The sequence below is a fragment of the Microplitis demolitor genome, chromosome 1 (genome assembly GCF_026212275.2).
Source record: "Microplitis demolitor isolate Queensland-Clemson2020A chromosome 1, iyMicDemo2.1a, whole genome shotgun sequence".
Classification (NCBI taxonomy): Eukaryota; Metazoa; Arthropoda; class Insecta; order Hymenoptera; family Braconidae; genus Microplitis; species Microplitis demolitor.
This window is the reverse complement of record NC_068545.1, coordinates 21,395,389-21,413,520: the sequence shown is the minus strand read 5'-3', so window position 1 is coordinate 21,413,520 and position 18,132 is coordinate 21,395,389. Positions and strand designations below refer to the sequence as shown.

Here is an 18,132-nt window from a genome sequence, read left to right as displayed (position 1 = left end):
AATTAAACTTTTAGCATTTCAAGAAAATATTTCAAATAAATATTGTCTTTAGTCTTTTTTTTTTAATTTTAAAAATTGATAATAATAATTATTATGTTATAAAAATTTATTATAGATCAGTGATAATTAATCTTATAAATTTGATATTAAACTATTACAAGTCCTGTTCAAAAGTTATGATTTAATTTTATAAAGAAAAACATTCCTGAATGACTCTTATATTCAATAGATTTGTAGATTTAATGAAAATTATTAAACAGGGATACTTGCATCAACTTTTTTGAAGAGTCTAGTAAATATATTTTGATTTAAACAGATAATTTTTATTGATTAAATACCATGAAGTATTTTAAAATATTTTAATACAGAAAAATGCAATAAAATTAAAATATAAGTTCTAAAAGTTGTTAATGAAACAGTAATTAAGTATTTTCTCATGTAATTGTAATTAAAATCTGAACGGTGTATAAAAAATAATGTCCATTTACTAGACCGATCACCCCATTGAATAACCGGACAATTGTTCTTTTGAATTTCTGGGATCATCCATCAACATCAAATCACGTGATCTAACAAAAATTTTGAGGTTATTACCAAGTGAAACGTGTGTGCTCGTCCAACAATAAACAAACATTCCAACACATGTGATTAATTAATATTTACTATCTGTCAGTTTTTCAAAAATTATAATAATGTTTATCCTCACACAATTTAAAGATGTTGTCAAAATACCGCCGTGGAAGTTTAAAATAAAGTTGAATGATGCAATATCAGCCGAATTAAACAGAAAACTTGCGAACAAAGTGTTTTTAAATATTGGTGTATGTATTGCATTGTACGACATCACTAAAATTGAAGAATCCTTTATTTTTCCTGGAGACGGATCATCGCACACTAAAGTTGTCTTTCGCTACATTGTATTCAGACCTTTCATGGAAGAAATTCTTATTGGAAAAATACGCAGTTGTAATCCTGAAGGTGTTACAGTAAGTCTTGGATTTTTTGAAGACATCATAATACCTCCAAATAAACTCCAACATCCCTCAAGATTCGATCAAACCGAACAAGTTTGGGTCTGGGAATACGACACCGGTGATGGAGAAAAACATGATCTGTTTATGGACATCGGCGAGCCACTGAGATTCAGGATCGTAAGTGAATCTTTTGTGGAAACTTTTCCTGATGGACCTACAGCCGTCACTGATTCTACTAAAAACACTGATAAAAGTATTTCACCCTATGTTTTAAGTGGTGCGATTGATGAACCAGGTTTGGGATTACTTTCTTGGTGGGAAAATACATAGAATAATTATTTAGAGTTATAAAGATGGAACATACTTTTTATACACACATATATATTTATAACTGAGAGTAGCAGACAACCAGCATTTATTTCATTTTTATATAAGCAAATTCAATATTAATGAAAATAATGAATTTTAAATGCATATAAAAATTAAAATTTTTCGCGCTATTCTGTGTTAAAAAAATTAGTTTGAAAAGAATCTAAAAATTATTAAATGTCAGCTAATTTCAGTATAATTTTTTTTTACTGTCAAAATTACTAAAGTTCAAAAAAAGTTCCACTCGAAGTTCTAACCTGTCTAAAATTTAGAAGTTTCACATGTCGAACTTTTTTGGAATCTTTTTTGAATGAATGCGAATGTAGCAGACATGCAACAATTTATGAATTTTAGGTAAATAAATAAATGAATTAAAATGACGAAATTAAAAAAAATGCGCGCGCTGATTTTTCAATTATTTAAATGCGCATTTCTTCATTTTTTTTTCTATTCACATTTTATTTATCTACTCAAAAATTTTAAAAATTTATACTTGTCTGCTAAATTCACACTCATTTTTTTGAACGAATTTTTTTACATGGGATTAATGTGATGCATCACACGTATAAAAATATATAGTTTGTTTATATGAAAAAAAAAAAAGTAATCGGATGTCTGTTATTTGTAGTGTCATATATATATATATATATATATATATACAAATAAATAAATAAAAATTTTGTAAACTTACTGTTAAAATAAAAAACCATTAAATAATTTTTAAATAATATTTTTAAAAATCCCGCAAAATCAACCTCGCCATCTATATATTTAATTTTTAACCATAGCAATAGTTGGAAGCACTGCTACTTAGGTAAATTTTAACGGACAAATCAGCTGACCACGCTTTCAAAGTTGTTGATCCCACAAATCACAAATAATAAAAACACGTGTTTAAATTTTTTCATTTATTTATAATAATTTAAGTGTACATGTAATAAAAATTTATATTATTTTCTATTATCACGATACTACTGATTAAATAATTGCCATGGGATAACAACATAAATTTATTGATGTCAATAAACTACTTGTTTCCTGCTGATATATTTATTTTTTATCAAACAATACTCTGATGATTTATGACTGAAAAATCATATTTAATAATTAGAAAAATTATTATATATATTCTACTACTTAATAAATATATAATACGATTTATTAAATATATAATTATAAAGTAAATATATTTATAATGGAGACATGCAATAACATACGAGGGATTACCACAAATAGACGTAAGTTTTTAAACCTTTTAAATAATAAATTAAAATATTTATAAAATAAAAATAAAAGAATGCACGTTTAGAAAATTCAAAAATCAGTGCATGCATTTTTTTAAATTTTTTTATTTTAGTTATTTAATTTTTTTTTTTTATATGTAATTAAAAAATTTTCGTCTGCTAGATTTATGATAATGAAGTTAGTCTAATAATTTTTTAATTTTTTTAAACCAGTGAATCAAAAAAAAAAATATTTGAAAAAATTGCACCCATAATTTTTTCTTCTCTACATGTGCATATTTTTTTTTTTTTTTTTTTTTGTATATTTATATATCTATAATTTATATATTTTATTTTATTCAAATAAATATTTATATATTCATATATTTGTTCCAGGATATCCATTATCGGTTAAAAATAAAATATATAATAATAATAATGACAAAGAAAATATGAGTGATAGTAAATTTAAAAGATTATTTGGTAACAAATCATTTAATATATCATCAGACAGTGAAAATTCCCAGGACTTTGTATTGCAAGTAACAAACAGTATTATGGTTAATGATACAATTGACGAAAATGACATAAATTATAATATAAATAAGACGAGAGAAGATAAACCTTCTGAAGTTATTGTAATAAGTGATTCAAGTGACGACGAATTATTTTCATCCAATAGAAACAATAAAAATAATAAAACATCTGGATTAAAAAATAATCGAGACGTTAAAATAACGCCTTCATTAACTATCAGTAGTATAAATTCATCTGAAATGTGGACTGAAGATGAGGGACGAAAAAATTCATCAAAACATATATTCACATCAACGCAAATAAATCACAGAGAGAGAAGTAGTGCGTCGGTAATTTCAAATGACAGTGACCATAACACACAAAATCCAGGTAATTATTTATCGGAAAAAGATTTGAGAACACCAACTAAAAATAAATTTATACGTTCGGAAAGTCATAGTAAATTATCTGACCGAAAGTATGCAAGTGGAGACAGGCAAGAGTGTGAGCAAATACAAAAGGCACGTGAATTCGTTGACACTAAGGGATTAAGTGCTGATAGGATTATTAATAAACTTACTAACGAAGGCCGCATAACTCCGAATTCGGGGAAATTTATCGAACGGACAACGCCTTTGACCAAAAAAGAGACACGTAAAATATTAAAAGTAGTTAAATCTCAGCGTATTGTGTATGACTCGCCGGGCCAGTGGCAAAAAAATAAAGAACGTAAATATGACTCGCCGGGATTGATGAGAGACAGAGATGTAGTTGATAAATCTGAACTGGAGACAAGTAGTTCGTCGGATGGCAGCAAAAAATTGGGACCAACGAAATTTAAACATCCGGCTTGGATTGACGAAACAGATTCAGAGACTTCAGATTCTCAGGAAGCTAAAAATAATCAGCTGGATAATCATAATAATTGTGATAATCAACTGGAAGATTATAAAGAGCCAGGTAGACAAATAAAATTTACTGACACACGTGTTATAGGGTATTTAAACCCGATAGAACGTCAGTCATTATCGCCATCAGAACGTAAAAAAGAAGATATTTCTCGCTGGCTTATGACTAATGCTTTTGATCGGCAAAGTGACACGTCTTCACTCAGTATCATTCCTGCTTCTCAACCATCTACTCCTAATTCTGGTGACAGCAGTTTAGAAAGACTTGAAGAAAATTATCAGACTCCAAATAATCGTGATAAATTTCGTGAGAGAATAAATTCAACTTCAGTTGCAAAATCAGATGTAAATAATCCAAGTTCTGGAGGAGAATTAAAGCTTGCAGAATCTGTTGGTAAAATAAATTTAAATACTCCAAGTACTGAAGGACGTTCAAAACTTTTAGAAAAAATAAAACCAGCACAAATTACTATGGATAATTTTGTTAAAAAAACAAAAGCTAGAAATCCTAAAAGTAATTACACTCCAATTTCTATTACCAAGACTGTCAAAAATTTAACACCAGGTTCTATGAATAAGACTGTGAAAAATATAACACCAAGTTCTGTAAATAAGACTGTGAAAAACATAACACCAAGTTCTGTAAATAAGACTGTGAAAAACATAACACCAAGTTCTGTAAATAAGACTGTAAAAAATTTAACACCAGGTTCTGGATCCAACAACAAGACAAAAAAAAATGATACTTCAACTGGAACACCGCAATTGAGAATCGAAGATTGTCAAGATATTTTAACTCGACTTTATGGTAACTCTTGGCGTGATAAAGCTGATGATCTATTACCTAAAGCTGATTCTACACCCATAAACCCACGGTCTGAAAAAAAACTAGACAAAGCAAAAACGAAAAATCACGATAATTCCAGGCGAAGATCTGATAAAATAGTTAGATCAATTAAACCCATTTCAAGAACAATAAAGAAGGCGCCGCCAAATGTCAAAAAGATACGGGATAGTTTTATAAACGACTGGCCTAGTTCTGAAGAAGATGGAGGAGAGACGTCTTATATGACAGCTCTGACAACTCCTGGACCGTCTAGTCAAACTGTTCGAGGACGCAAAGAAACTCCAATGTCTACGTTGCAAAAAAAAATCATTGAAATTTGTGATTCAGATACTGATGATGACAAAACCCCTGCAGTTAAAGACAACAAGAAAAGATTGTCATTTGGCGATGACAAAAGTTCTGGTTCTTTTACCAGCGAGTATGATCCTGGTGATGTTATTCTTCCGAGATCAGTTACAAAATTAAAAAGCTTTCCGTCATCAAAATTGCCACCAGCGACTTTCAAACGTCCTGAGGTAACAATGAGCTTTCTTAAATCACTTTCTGCAGATGTCCCAATGGATAAAGTTCATCCAGAAGCTAAAAAGTATCGTTTGAATTATAAATTAACCAAAGATGATCTCTGTCATCGACTGTACAAACTTTACAATGAAAAAATATTTGAAAGTAAATTACCGAGCGACATGTCCATCGAGTGGAACGTCAGGATGCGTGGGACTGCTGGTTTTTGTTACAACAAAACTAAGAAAAAAACTTTGGGAGGATTGGAAAGATCTTCACGCATTGTTTTAGCAACTAAAATTCTTGATACGCCAGACAGAGTCAGAGATACTCTTGTTCATGAAATGTGTCATGCTGCTGCTTGGTTGGTCAATGGAGTTTCTGACGGACATGGGCCGTATTGGAAATCTTGGGCTTCGAAAGCTATGAAAGTATTTCCAGAACTGCCGCCTATTAAACGTTGCCATGATTATAAAATAACAACTAAATTTACTTATCGTTGTGTCAACTGTGGATACAGGTAAGTTTTGATTAATTTATTTACTTATTTATTTATTTATTCAGGCTCGATACTAATTTATAATTTTGTTTATCAGCATTGGACGTCATTCAAAATCATTGGATATTGCGAGAAAGAGATGTGGCCACTGTTATGGACAATTTGAATTGCTGGTAAATCGGACAACTAGATCAGGTAGAGTAGAACTTAAAACACCTAATGCCAAACAGCCAAGTGGGTTTGCGCTCTATGTAAAAGAAAATTATGGAGCTGTTAAAAAAGAACGTGATCTTAATCACAAAGAAGTTATGAAGATACTTGGCCAGCAATTCTCAGCCGTTAAAATATCGAAACAAAATGACGTCAAGGATAATTAGCTTTTAATAATTATTTTATTTTATTTTTTTTTTATATATATATGCTGTGAAATAAGTAGAGACCAACGGATTAAATTGTACATTGGCTGATTTATTATTAATAATTATATTTATTTATTATTTTTTTTGTATTTGTAAATTTCAAATTTTATTGATAAATTGTATTATATATTTTCGTATATTAATTTAAATTACTATTGCAGGCTACAAAGTTTCGAGTAAACACCCAAGAAATTAATTTCCGTCAAGTAAGAATTTATTAATTTATATAATAATGCAATAAAAACTGTTGATATATTTTTTTTTATTTTTTATAAGTAAACTGGAAATAAGTATGAGTGTTAATGTAACTGACAAGTGGCAATTTTTGAATTTTTAAATAAATTAATAAAATGTGACTAGAATAAAAATTAAAAAATCATCTATAGATAATTGACAAATCAGTAAGTGAATTTTTTTCAACTCAATTATTTTAATAAATTAATTAATTTATTTTAAATTTATAAATTGTTTTATGTCTGCTACATTCATACTCATAATATAAGTTCATTAATTGTACCAATTTTGATTTATGTATAATAAAAAATTAAATTACATTAAAATTTATTTTTTAAATAATTTATAAATACTTTTATAATAAATGAGTTTGTATTTATTCAAAATAAAACTCAATTTAAATTTAAATTAACTTTAAATAACTTGTTTTTAAAATTCAAGTCAATTACAACGAAAAAAAAATAACTAAAAATATGCACATGTAGAAAATAAAAAAAACTAAAGGTGTAATTATTTGAATACTTTTTTTTTTTATAATTTATCATTTCGAAAAAAAATTGAAAAAATTAGAAGTCGACTAACTACAGTATCATTTATTAATTAATTTATGTAAAATTTCAAATATGATATCTTCTACATTCACACTCATAAATAAAAATTTAAATCCTTGTATTGAGTGCTGACACTGACAGTACTGTTGTGAGTTTGTATTTTGATTTTGATTTTATTTATTTGTAAATAAATCAGTACTTGCGCTTGTTTATGATCTGTATTGAAGCCTGTCAGGCTGTCATGGCGACTTACCAAGAGAGAGACGGAGATATATATTCAAAATAGTTGGTGGTGGACTGGTGGTATTGGTGAGAGGACTACTAGCGCACTCTAAAAACAGTCCAAGTCGAACTGAAGATAGCCGACGTGCTGGTACAACTGGTCCGAATGGTGTTCATGTCGGTGGATTGTTTAAAAAGAAGGACCACGTTGTTGTGTCCCCAAGTGGTTTATTGTAGTGCTGATAGTAATCCGTGATCTAAATAAATAGTAACGTGCCATATGTATAATAATGTCCGAAAGTGTAAAACGTGTGCCGACACAGAGCCTGGAATTACCGGGTTCTTTGGGTAACGCTAATAAGAAAGAGAAAAAAAGAGAAAAGGGCAAACAGCTCGCGCCCTCCTTCCGCTTAGAGCTCTCTCTGGATGACAAGAACGAGACGGCATACGCCGAGTTTAACTACACTCATCTCCTTAAAACAGCTGAGGTCAGTATCCATTAAATATTATCACCAGCTAAATAATAATACTGAATTACAACAGGTCCACATACTCCCAGATGTTGATGATCATCATGATAAACAAACCCGCGGTCAATTCTGTTTATGACACCGGGTCTTGGTTAACCCGACCCGACTAGGCCACTATTATTTTCTTGTTGGTTTAATGTCTGATCGCGCAAATCGCAAAACTATGGATTCCATTTCACGTTTACAAGCTTACTCTTTAAAAAATATTTTATTTCTCGTCATTATCAACTTTATGTTGATAATCATCATCTAGAACTCCAGTTTTTTAAATCCTCATTTATTTATTTAATATTTATTAAATAAATAAATATATAAATATTTTTTTTTTTCATTGTTACTACGTGGCGTCAGTCGTTCTTATTACATATATGTTATATGTTGTATGTTGTCTTGTATACATGTACACATATATATACTTATATATGTTGTGTGCATGTGAACCTTTAGTTGGCACAAGTTTAAAAGACAAAGTCTTGTACATGGAAACTGATCGATTAAATGCAAAAATTCAATGGATTAACTGATTAAATAAATATAATATATATTTATTATGATAAAATAATAAAGTTTTGCTAAGATAACATCCGGTAAGAAAGATAAATGCTTTACAAAACGACATTCCTGGAAATAAGTTTATGACGTTAATTAAATATTAACTTTATAGGCTGCTTGTCATACAAATGTTTTTTTTTAATTTTGTAGTCTGGTCATTTGTATTTAAACATCTGCTCCATCTGCTTGTGCTACACTAGTGCAATCTAGATATTGAGAGACTTCTCATCTCATATCTCGTTTATCTGCACAGACACTTTCTGCCTCACACTTTTTGCATACTGTCATATATATAAATATAAATATGTGTGTGTGTAATCAAACTCGAATTGTAATTTCCTTTCTAACATACAAGTACACGCGAAAGAAGGACACTAGACCCTGGTATTACGCCGGATCAACGTGACCATGCATGCGTGACATTTAGTACTGTAATTATAATTCAAAATAAAATATATATTTTTATTTATTATTTACACAAATTTTTATTTATTAATTAATTAAAGAGAGTAAATGTAGCAGGCAGACAAATTTAAAATTAATTAATTAATTTTTTACATGTAATTTAAAAATTTTCGTATGTCTTTACACTCATGATTAATTATTGATGTTGATAATTAAAAAATTGATTATTATTTTTTTTTTATTGGTGGATTCGTCAGCTGATAATGCAGATCACACTGATAAAATTTAAATTACTTTAATTATACCCGGGAAATTAATTAAAATTTCAAAAGTTGATTTTTGTGAGTGTGAATGTAGCAGACAGAAAAATTTAAAATTATAAATAAATACAGTAAATAATTAATAAAATAAAATTTTTAAAAAATGCACATTTAAAAAATTCAAAAATTAGTAAGTGATAACGAAATATATTTTAATGAGTTTCATGTTTTTTAGATTAATATTTAATGAGTTTAAAGTTTGAATTAAGTATTTATGAATTGTCAATGAAGTAAATAAAAGCGGTATGATGAAAGACGCCCATCGATTCGGCGTCCTCTTATCAGAAGAGCATGCAGAAAGAGCTGGTTCTCTGATGTATTGTGTAAAGTGATGGTAGTTCTACAATACATGTATACCAATTCATATATACATATATATATATATGTATTGTGCCGTATATATGTATGTATAAAGAAGACATTGGAAAGTTTATACTGTAATATAAATTTAACTGTATGTGTGAGACAGGTAGAATTATAGTACACATCCATGTTTTCCTGATACTTTCATACATTTTACTCATCTTTTTCTAGTTAATTTATAAATTTTATCTTCCTTTTCTTTTTATCTTTATATATTTTCTTTTATTATATCGTATGATGGAATTTTAAATTAGTATTTAAATATTTAAATTACAGAGTAATAATTTAGCTTTTAAATTTTAAAAAATTTTTATAAATATCTGTTGAATTTTTGTTACTGGGTGGTGAAAGTATCATCATAACTCGTTGGTTTGATGTAAACGACGATACTGAGGAAATGCAATTTCATATTTTTATTATTATGGAACTTAAACCGCAAACTCTTGGATAAAAGTCGGTGATATAGATTGAGAATTTTTAGAGGCGGGTTAGTGGCCTGCGTTAAATCTCTAACACTGTATTGACATCGTCTTAGACTTACACATACACATTTATTGTGGCCATGCTGTTTTTATATCAAACCGCGAATAGAAAGAATGTTTTCACGATTTAATAAAAATACGCGTATCGGAAATCCCAAGTTGTAATTTATAATTCTTGGCACGTGTTGATACTTTGTTTAGTGTTCTGTATGCTACCGCAGTTTTCATTTATTTATTTATTTAATTTTTTATGTTTTAAACAGAAAAAGAGAAGCAAGGAAAACAAAAATACCAATGGGCAGGATCCATTTGATGATGATGATGATGATGATGAGGAGAAGATGACCGAGATTGCTAAAAAATTTGAAGCTAAATATGTATGGATATTTTTACTTATTTATTTTTTTGATTATTATTATGGATAGTGATTAAATATTTTTTGTTATAGGGTACGACGAATTCGTTGAAAAATAAAAAGAAAAAGTATTATGATGATGTAGATCTTGGAGCTGGTTATGATGAAAATGATTCTTTTATCGATAATACAGACGCTGTAAGTTTTATTATTGATATTATTATTATTATTATTATCTATTCTATATTATTAAGAGAATAAGGAAAATTTTATTCCAGTCATATCTATCTGGTAGAATTAGTCAATATTACTAAATTTGGTATCGTTAAAAAGGTTTTGACTTGAATTTGTGCCTTTTCATGGTTTAAACGTTATTTTAATGCCAAGTATTGAGATAAATCAATTAATCTGTATTTGAATTGCATTTAAATTACGCGGGAAAAAGATGATCGTATTTATTTTTTTTAAATAAATTAATATTTTTATTATTCTGTCGCTGAATATGATTGAACATTAGGATAGTCATTGAAAATCAAATTTTCTCGGATTTTTTTTTTAAATATCTCATGAAATATGCAGATTTAAGGAAAAAGTCATAGGAAAAATTTTGTAGGAAATTCAATTCTCTACAAAAAAGGTCATATTCGTTTTTTTTTCATAAAATGTGTATAATAGTTTTAAAATGTGTATAAAATGTTTGTATAATAGTTTTTTTTTAAATTAATAATATTTTAAATAAAATAATATAATTTTTAATTTAAATAGTACGATGAAGTTGTTCCTCTTGGAGTTACAACAGCGCATGGAGGTTTTTATATCAACAGTGGACCACTAGAATTTGATGTCAAAGAAGGAGAGATTTCTCTGTCACGTACTCTGAATAATCTTAACAACGATGATTCAAGCAGCAGTGAGAGTAGTGATGATGATGAAGACAGTAATAGTCCGGTGCCTAAAAGAAGAGACAGCCGATTACTCAGTTCATCTGATGAAGATGATGAAGAAATCGTTGAACCAGCTCCTAAAGTATTTATTCCTCAATTAGTGATTTGATTGATGTAGATGTTTGTGAATAGATATTCATATATTTATACTGGTAATGTATATAATTAAGCGTAATTTTATTTTAGAAATCAAAATTAGATGAGAATGGAGAGAAAAAAGTTAATTATGATAATATGATTAAGAAAAAAAAGAAACTTTTAACAGAACAACAGCAACAACCACAACCACAACAGCAATCTGTAGATAGTTCAAATAAACAAAAAAATGCTGATGATAAACGTGATCATATGGAAGTTGATATTGCGTCAGACAATAATCAAGATCAGAGAAAAAAATTATCCTGTGATGTTATTAAGCCAAAAGATGCTGCGAAAAAATTTGTTAAAAAACCAATGGCTAATGGTTTAGATGATAGTAAAAAATTAGATAATGGAAAAAAATTGTCGGTTAAGGATAGTAATATTGATGACGCTATTGATAGTGTTGTTAATGATCGTAAGGTTGATGATGATGACAGTAGAGACACCGAAGACTCCAATAAGTCACGTTGTGGTGTTGCTGGTACGTCATCCGAGTGTGAGGATGGAGATAAAATCGATAATCGTGTGCCTGATAATTTACCCGAGGAAATTAAAGATATTATTAATAAATTAAAAAAGCATGTGGAGAGTAATAAGGATGGAAAAATGAAATTTTTTGATTCTTATGCCAACGCTGCGATACTCAGGTAATTTTTTTTGTTTTTATTTAATGTATTTTTTTTTTATTGACTATAAATATTTTTATTTTTTTTTTTTTTTTTTGACATCAGTTTGGATACAAAATTAAGGCAATTGGATTCGCCAGCAGTTAAGAATCAGGTTTATGCCCATCTCGCGCCTTTTATGTCGTGCAGTAAAATAACTTTAACTAATCGAATTAAAAAATTAAGTCTTGCGGAAGCTGAAAATAAAGTACGAGAACCAACAGAAAGGTATGAAAATAAATTTCATTTTATTTATTAAAGAAAAAATATTTATTGATCATCTGTTAATGTCCGTGATTGAGTCAGAGTTTACCCACGCTCGTAAAGTTCGATGTCGTTTCAGGTTGAAGGGGATAATTGAACAAATGATGCCATCAGCTGTCCAGAAGTATGAAGAAGAATGTCGTAGGGTGGCTGAAGACAAGTAAGTATTACAATTTATTTAATAACTAAGCAATTTAAACTAACAATTATTTAATAATTAATATCATTGGCTAGATTATTTTTTTATAAATTTAATTTATTAAAATTTAAACACTTACTGAAATTTTTTATTTCCCAGCCCTCACTTATACTGGGAGATATACCGGTACTGTGGGTAAGGCGCCCCTCTAACAAGCCTCTTTCTATTTTTTTTAATTACTATATAATTATATCATTGTTATTACTATTTATTTGAACAGTTGCATCATTGCTTACTTTATTTTTTTATGCATCATCGTTAGCTCTATCAAATCGTTTAAGAATTGCAAGAAAAAAAAATAAAATGCAGAAAGAGGTGCGGGGGCTATTTATCTCATCAGTATCACTTATTTTTATATTTTGTCTTATTACTCATATTATATTTATCAGTATAAATATAAAGTGAAAGCTCTGATTATTGACGTTTAAGAAGTATGTTAACCTTTTAATGACACGCTGTGAATGATGGATGTGCCATCCCGAGTAACACAGAGACAACTTTAAGATGTCATAAAGATTTTTTTCAAAAGGACAAGACATTTTTTTTTTGTTTCAAAGTCAAGTTTTTTTTTTTTTTTTTTATAAATATGACGTAGAGATGTTGGTTCTAGAAGCCATAGAAAATTTTTGTTATTTTTCCTGTCTTAAAAAAAAATGTCAATTAAAAATCGTTTAGATGACATTAGTAATTTACTTTTTGTCGTCAATTTTTTTAAGCAGATATTTTTTTGGTGACAAATCTCTAATTATTTTTTCATCATTTTATTTTATTTTAACAAATAAAATTTAAAATTTTCAAAGATAATGGAAAAAGTTTAATAATTATTTATATAAAATAGTGTCAATGATTGGCCCCGATCAATAATTGGATCTTTGATTTTATCTAAAATTTTGAATTGTAAAAAAAAAATTGAATGAATAATTTTTCTAATTATTTATTTATTTTATGATAAATTTATATTACTAATAGTTATGATGATTTCAGGAGTTTAGAAGCTTCATTATCTGATGAAGACAGCAGCGATGGTAATGAAAAATCACCCAAGAAGCCAAATTTCCCTCGCAAACGATTCCCATGGAACACTGAAGCCAAGTAAGTGTTAAAATGAATAATTAAAACTAAAAAAACATTTTTATTTTTGCTCACATAAATAATTAAATAATTATTTTTCACAAAATTATAAATTAATTTTCTGATCTTAAAAATAATGAAATTTATCAGGAAAGCAGTTTGCGACATCGCAACAGCATGGCAGCAATATTACAAAGTCCGAAGACCAAGAAAAGAAAATATGGAATCATTCGTTTCGGCTTTCATGGAAAGTAAAATTTTACCGCTTTGGCCTAAAGGCTGGATAACGTTAGAAACTTTGTTAAAGTACTCCAATCCAGATACAACGTAAGTAAATTTATTTATAATTATACTTGATAATAACTTAAAATCTACTAATGCTTCAATGCTTCGATCAATTTACACCGACTGTCATCTATATATATGTATATAGAACTGTATATACTTGCACGGTCAATTAGATCAAATTATTACTTATTATTAATGCTTTTTATTGAATTCTTTAAATTAATTTTTTAATTATTTTAAACAAGATTATCATTAATTATTAACTTTTAAATATTTATTTTAGGGGTGCGTGAATAATTATTACTTAGCAATTATTTTTTATTGAATTTAATATTAATATTCGATTAAAAATTTGAATTAAATTATTAAAATTGATGAAAAAAAATCAGAACCTGGGTGTCAATATGGGGAATTTTAACATTCCATATAGTAAATTTTATAATACGTGTCGTCAATTCTTTGAGTATCAGTCACGATTTTTAAAGTTCAAATATTAATTTTCTTGAATAGGTAATAAATTTTAATACTTATTCTACCATTATTCACGTTTTAATTATAAATTAAAAAATTACTATTTAGAATAATAGTATTTACTGATCACTTTATCATTAAATTACTTGTATCTATTCATATAGTTCATTTTTTTCTATGTACCAGAAAAAAAAATATTTGAAATTCAACCTGATTGTTCAAAATTTGAATCGAATATAAATATTAAATTTAATTTAATTTAAACACTATTCGCACACCTTATATTTATTTAACTTTCACGCACGTAGATTTTATTTTTTTCTGGTGGTTGTATGTTTTAGGGTCTACATTGAACTGGATTAATTTTAGTCTTATTTCTTTGCTCAAATCAACGATTTTAGATAAATTGTTTATAGATTTTACTTTTATTTTGTAAAAAAAAAAACCGTTGCGTTAGTCAGTCATGTGTTTAATTTTGTTTCATGTTGTCTGTTCATTATTTATTTATTTAACAAAGAATTTTAACAATTTAGTTCGCCAATGTGCCATTTAATTCTTTAGTTAGTCCATTTTATTTTTAAAAAGTTCACTATACTCAAAAAAAAAAAATTCTGTTAAAAATTTTCAAAACAATTTATTTATTTTTTTTCGTTGTATATAATTTCATTCTATGAATGTTAAATGAGTTAATTAATTTTTGTATGCATTATTAAATTTTGTTTTTCAAATAAACACCTAAAGCTTTTTTTTTTTAATTCTAATCTGCACCCTATGATCCTCTATCAGACTCTATCGGCTTTTAATCTAAACAAAAAAAAAAAAAGAGAGCACAACAAAACTCAATGATTTTGTTGCAGTGGCAAAAGAAAACCGAAAAAATCAAAGGATAATGTACAAGCAAATAATATTCAGTTAATTACAAATAATTGTTCACCGAGATTGGAAAATCCAACAAATACCAGCAATTTAATTCAACAAGAACGTTCTAAGACACCAACAAATTTAAAAAGTTCTTCTTTAGAAAACATAAATTATACGTCACCAAGTCAAAGTGTTAAATCATCAGAAGTTACGACAGCAACTGCAGTAGCAGCTGGATCAACTGAAAGAAAACAAAGTAATAATAGCAGTAAACATAAAGATAAAATACGAGAAAGTTCGACGTCGTCTAGTCAGCATGATAACAGTGGAACAGCACCAATAGCTAAAATATCAGTAGTACCCACATCTCAATTGATGGCGCAAAAACCTGCTAAAGCTCATTCAGATAAATTTAATCCGCTTAATTTAACTAGTAGTACTGTGTCAATAACACCTGTCAATGATTATCAGAAAGCAAATAAGTTAGATGACAATAAAAAAGATGTTGTTTCAATTACACCATTTTCAGATGCTGCTGCACATGCACCAGATTTATCACTTGGAAGATTATCTATTGCTGGATCTTTTGCAATGACTAATATTCCTGGATCCAAATCTTTGACACTTAAACACCGGATACTTCATGATAACGTTGATAAGAGGATAGATGATCGTGATATTATTGATTCTGTTGGTAGTGATACGAAAGATAAAAAACGTGACCGTTGGGTTGAAGAAAGATACAAATCGAGTGACATTAAAAAACGACGTAAAGATATTAAAGCTGTAGAACTTAATCAACAATCTTGTTCGATTAGTAAACATGAAGTCTCGAGTATTCTTCAACCTAAATCAGGACTGTCTCAAGAAGAGATTGACAGGCAGATTGAAGAAACAGAAGCTGCTACGAATTATCTCAGCCAGATTATAAATGACGAATCTCGGAGATCAACAAATGAGACTAAACGTAAAGAATCTAGTTTGATTGATGACAGCATGGAATTTGCCAGCACATTTCCACCTAGTGAACAGGATAAAGATGTACAAATGGTGATGCGATCGTTAAAAGAACTCCAAGAACTTCAAGAGAACAAATATTCCCCAAGTAATTCCCCGTTACAAAAATCTAAATCTTCTCATCAGTATGTCGGTTTTTCTGATGATTACCATCGACATTATCACAATAAAAAGGATGATAAATTGAACAAAATACCAAAAGATGAACCACAGTCATTTTTTTTGTCACGTGATTAATATTAATTTATATTTTAATATTAATTAACAACATACGACTGTTGCTGATGATGTTGCATCGACTTTGGACAATTACTTCCAACTAGTTCCTAACGATATAAATAAATAATAAATTTATAAGTATTTTCAAATTGCCTGACAGCTGTAAATATATATTTTAATTAATAATAATGATAATTATTATTATTATTATTATTATTATTATTATTATTATTATTATTATTATTATTATTATTATCATTATTATTATTATTTAGTAATTAGTAGTGGGTAAACACGTGTACAGATACATAAATTATGAACAAAATTAGCGTGTGGTAGGCTTTGTATATAATGCAGAGTGATAAGGTTTTTATTAATGTAAATTATAAAAAAAAAAATTTTTTTAACAATTTTATGACTCAATTTGTGTTTTAAATTATTTGAAATTAATCTTGTATTAACAAAAATTAATTTTGTTTAAAAATTGCCAAAGGTCTCGGCATATATTCATTAACAATAATTATTATTATTGATTTATTTAATTTAATTTAATAAAACTATAAATTTTAGTTTGAATACTCCGGAATTTTAATTTTATTTTAATTGTGTGCTGATAATTTAAATAAACAAATAAATTTTTTTTTTTTTTTACGATTACAAGGACAAAACAAATTATAAAACAGAGTATTTATGTTTATGTATGCTTGAGTTTAATGAGTCTGATTATATTTTCGAGCAAATGATACAAATAAATAGATAGAATGTATAAATCTATATAAATATATAAATAATGTTTTTAAGAGTGATATATGGACCGTCAGAGCTTTATGATTTTTTTATGTTCATTTAATAGTTGTAAAATCTTCGTTGTGACGATAAACGTATTGTAAAATTTGGCATTCACGTGCCAATAAGGCGTCTTCAAATATAAGTTTTGAATATTTTTTACAATACTCTATCTTGTATATTATTTACTCATCCTTTTTTTAGTATAAAAATTTAATTTAATAATTTACAGGCTTGCGTACATTAAAAGGTCTAGAGTTGCCATAAATAATGGGTAAGAAACAATTTCAACGATTGCTGAAATTTTTAATTATTTTATTAAAGTCAAACAAAAACAGATTTATTAAAAAAAAAAAAAAAGCTTACATCGATTTTCAATCCTTGCATTAGTGATATTATCAAATAATGTCATATGAAACATGGTTAGACATACGTTAAAACCATTAATACACGTACGTAAAAGCCATTCGTACTCTGGATCCATTAGAGGATCATAGAAAATTTCATTATCCATTTGAAATTTATTTCTAACACTTACATATTAAATTTGAATTTTTTAAAATTTCATTTTAATATTTAGTAATTTAATTTTGTGGTTCGATTAAAAATATATTATTTAAAGCCATTTTCTGGCAGTGCCCCCCACTTTTTGAAGATTTTCAATTGTCATAAGCATATCAAAATTTAATTAAATAATTATAAAAACAAATTGAAACTTTAATTGAAAGAAAGGACAACGTAGTTGCAATTTTACCGAGATATAGATTTTTAAAAAATTACAGTTAATATCAATTAGGAGTTAAACTCTTGTTAAATAAAATTCAGTAAAATCTTTATGTCAATTTTTACAATTCAAATTTTCAAATTTTGTAATCTCAAATTTGTTTAACTCCTAACTGATAACTTCTGTAATTTTTTAAAAATTCTATATCTCGG

The 18,132-nt window shown here is 27.7% G+C and overlaps 3 protein-coding genes across 5 annotated transcripts; all 3 read left to right on the top strand.

Moving 5' to 3' along the window:
* Positions 1–484: 484 nt before the first annotated feature.
* LOC103576448 (DNA-directed RNA polymerase III subunit RPC8) lies at positions 485–1,619 on the top strand. Its single transcript, XM_014440661.2, has one exon. It carries the CDS (start codon positions 693–695, stop codon positions 1,302–1,304), a length of 612 nt encoding a protein of 203 aa, XP_014296147.1. The 5' UTR covers positions 485–692; the 3' UTR covers positions 1,305–1,619.
* A 454-nt stretch (positions 1,620–2,073) lies between these two features.
* LOC103576449 (germ cell nuclear acidic protein) lies at positions 2,074–6,764 on the top strand. Of its 2 annotated transcripts, XM_053739724.1 has the most exons (4): positions 2,074–2,581; positions 2,963–5,858; positions 5,935–6,032; positions 6,418–6,764. In XM_053739724.1, exons 1-4 carry the CDS (start codon positions 2,539–2,541, stop codon positions 6,450–6,452), a joined length of 3,072 nt encoding a protein of 1,023 aa, XP_053595699.1. In that variant the 5' UTR covers positions 2,074–2,538; the 3' UTR covers positions 6,453–6,764. The 2 variants fall into 2 exon arrangements, with proteins under 2 accessions (XP_053595699.1, XP_053595697.1); XM_053739722.1 differs by having other exon boundaries at positions 5,935–6,764.
* A 570-nt stretch (positions 6,765–7,334) lies between these two features.
* On the top strand, positions 7,335–17,363 carry LOC103576451 (ubinuclein-2). 2 transcript variants are annotated; one of them, XM_008556670.3, is made up of 11 exons: positions 7,335–7,751; positions 10,179–10,292; positions 10,364–10,468; positions 11,036–11,296; positions 11,401–12,002; positions 12,087–12,248; positions 12,364–12,444; positions 13,468–13,575; positions 13,705–13,881; positions 15,171–15,610; positions 15,704–17,363. In XM_008556670.3, the coding sequence occupies exons 1-11, from the start codon at positions 7,554–7,556 to the stop codon at positions 16,426–16,428; spliced, it is 2,973 nt and encodes a 990-aa protein (XP_008554892.1). In that variant the 5' UTR covers positions 7,335–7,553; the 3' UTR covers positions 16,429–17,363. The 2 variants fall into 2 exon arrangements, with proteins under 2 accessions (XP_008554892.1, XP_008554891.1); XM_008556669.3 differs by having other exon boundaries at positions 15,171–17,363.
* Positions 17,364–18,132: the final 769 nt, after the last annotated feature.

Coding starts and splice junctions, on each gene's coding strand:
- LOC103576449 (XM_053739722.1), top strand. CDS start 2,539: ATGGAGACATGCAATAACATACGAGGGATTACCACAAATAGAC. Junction 2,582..2,962: donor AGGGATTACCACAAATAGAC/GTAAGTTTTTAA, acceptor TATTTGTTCCAG/GATATCCATTATCGGTTAAA. Junction 5,859..5,934: donor TGTGTCAACTGTGGATACAG/GTAAGTTTTGAT, acceptor TTTGTTTATCAG/CATTGGACGTCATTCAAAAT.
- LOC103576451 (XM_008556669.3), top strand. CDS start 7,554: ATGTCCGAAAGTGTAAAACGTGTGCCGACACAGAGCCTGGAATTACCG. Junction 7,752..10,178: donor ATCTCCTTAAAACAGCTGAG/GTCAGTATCCAT, acceptor TGTTTTAAACAG/AAAAAGAGAAGCAAGGAAAA. Junction 12,249..12,363: donor GTACGAGAACCAACAGAAAG/GTATGAAAATAA, acceptor ATGTCGTTTCAG/GTTGAAGGGGATAATTGAAC.
- LOC103576448 (XM_014440661.2), top strand. CDS start 693: ATGTTTATCCTCACACAATTTAAAGATGTTGTCAAAATACCGCCGTGG.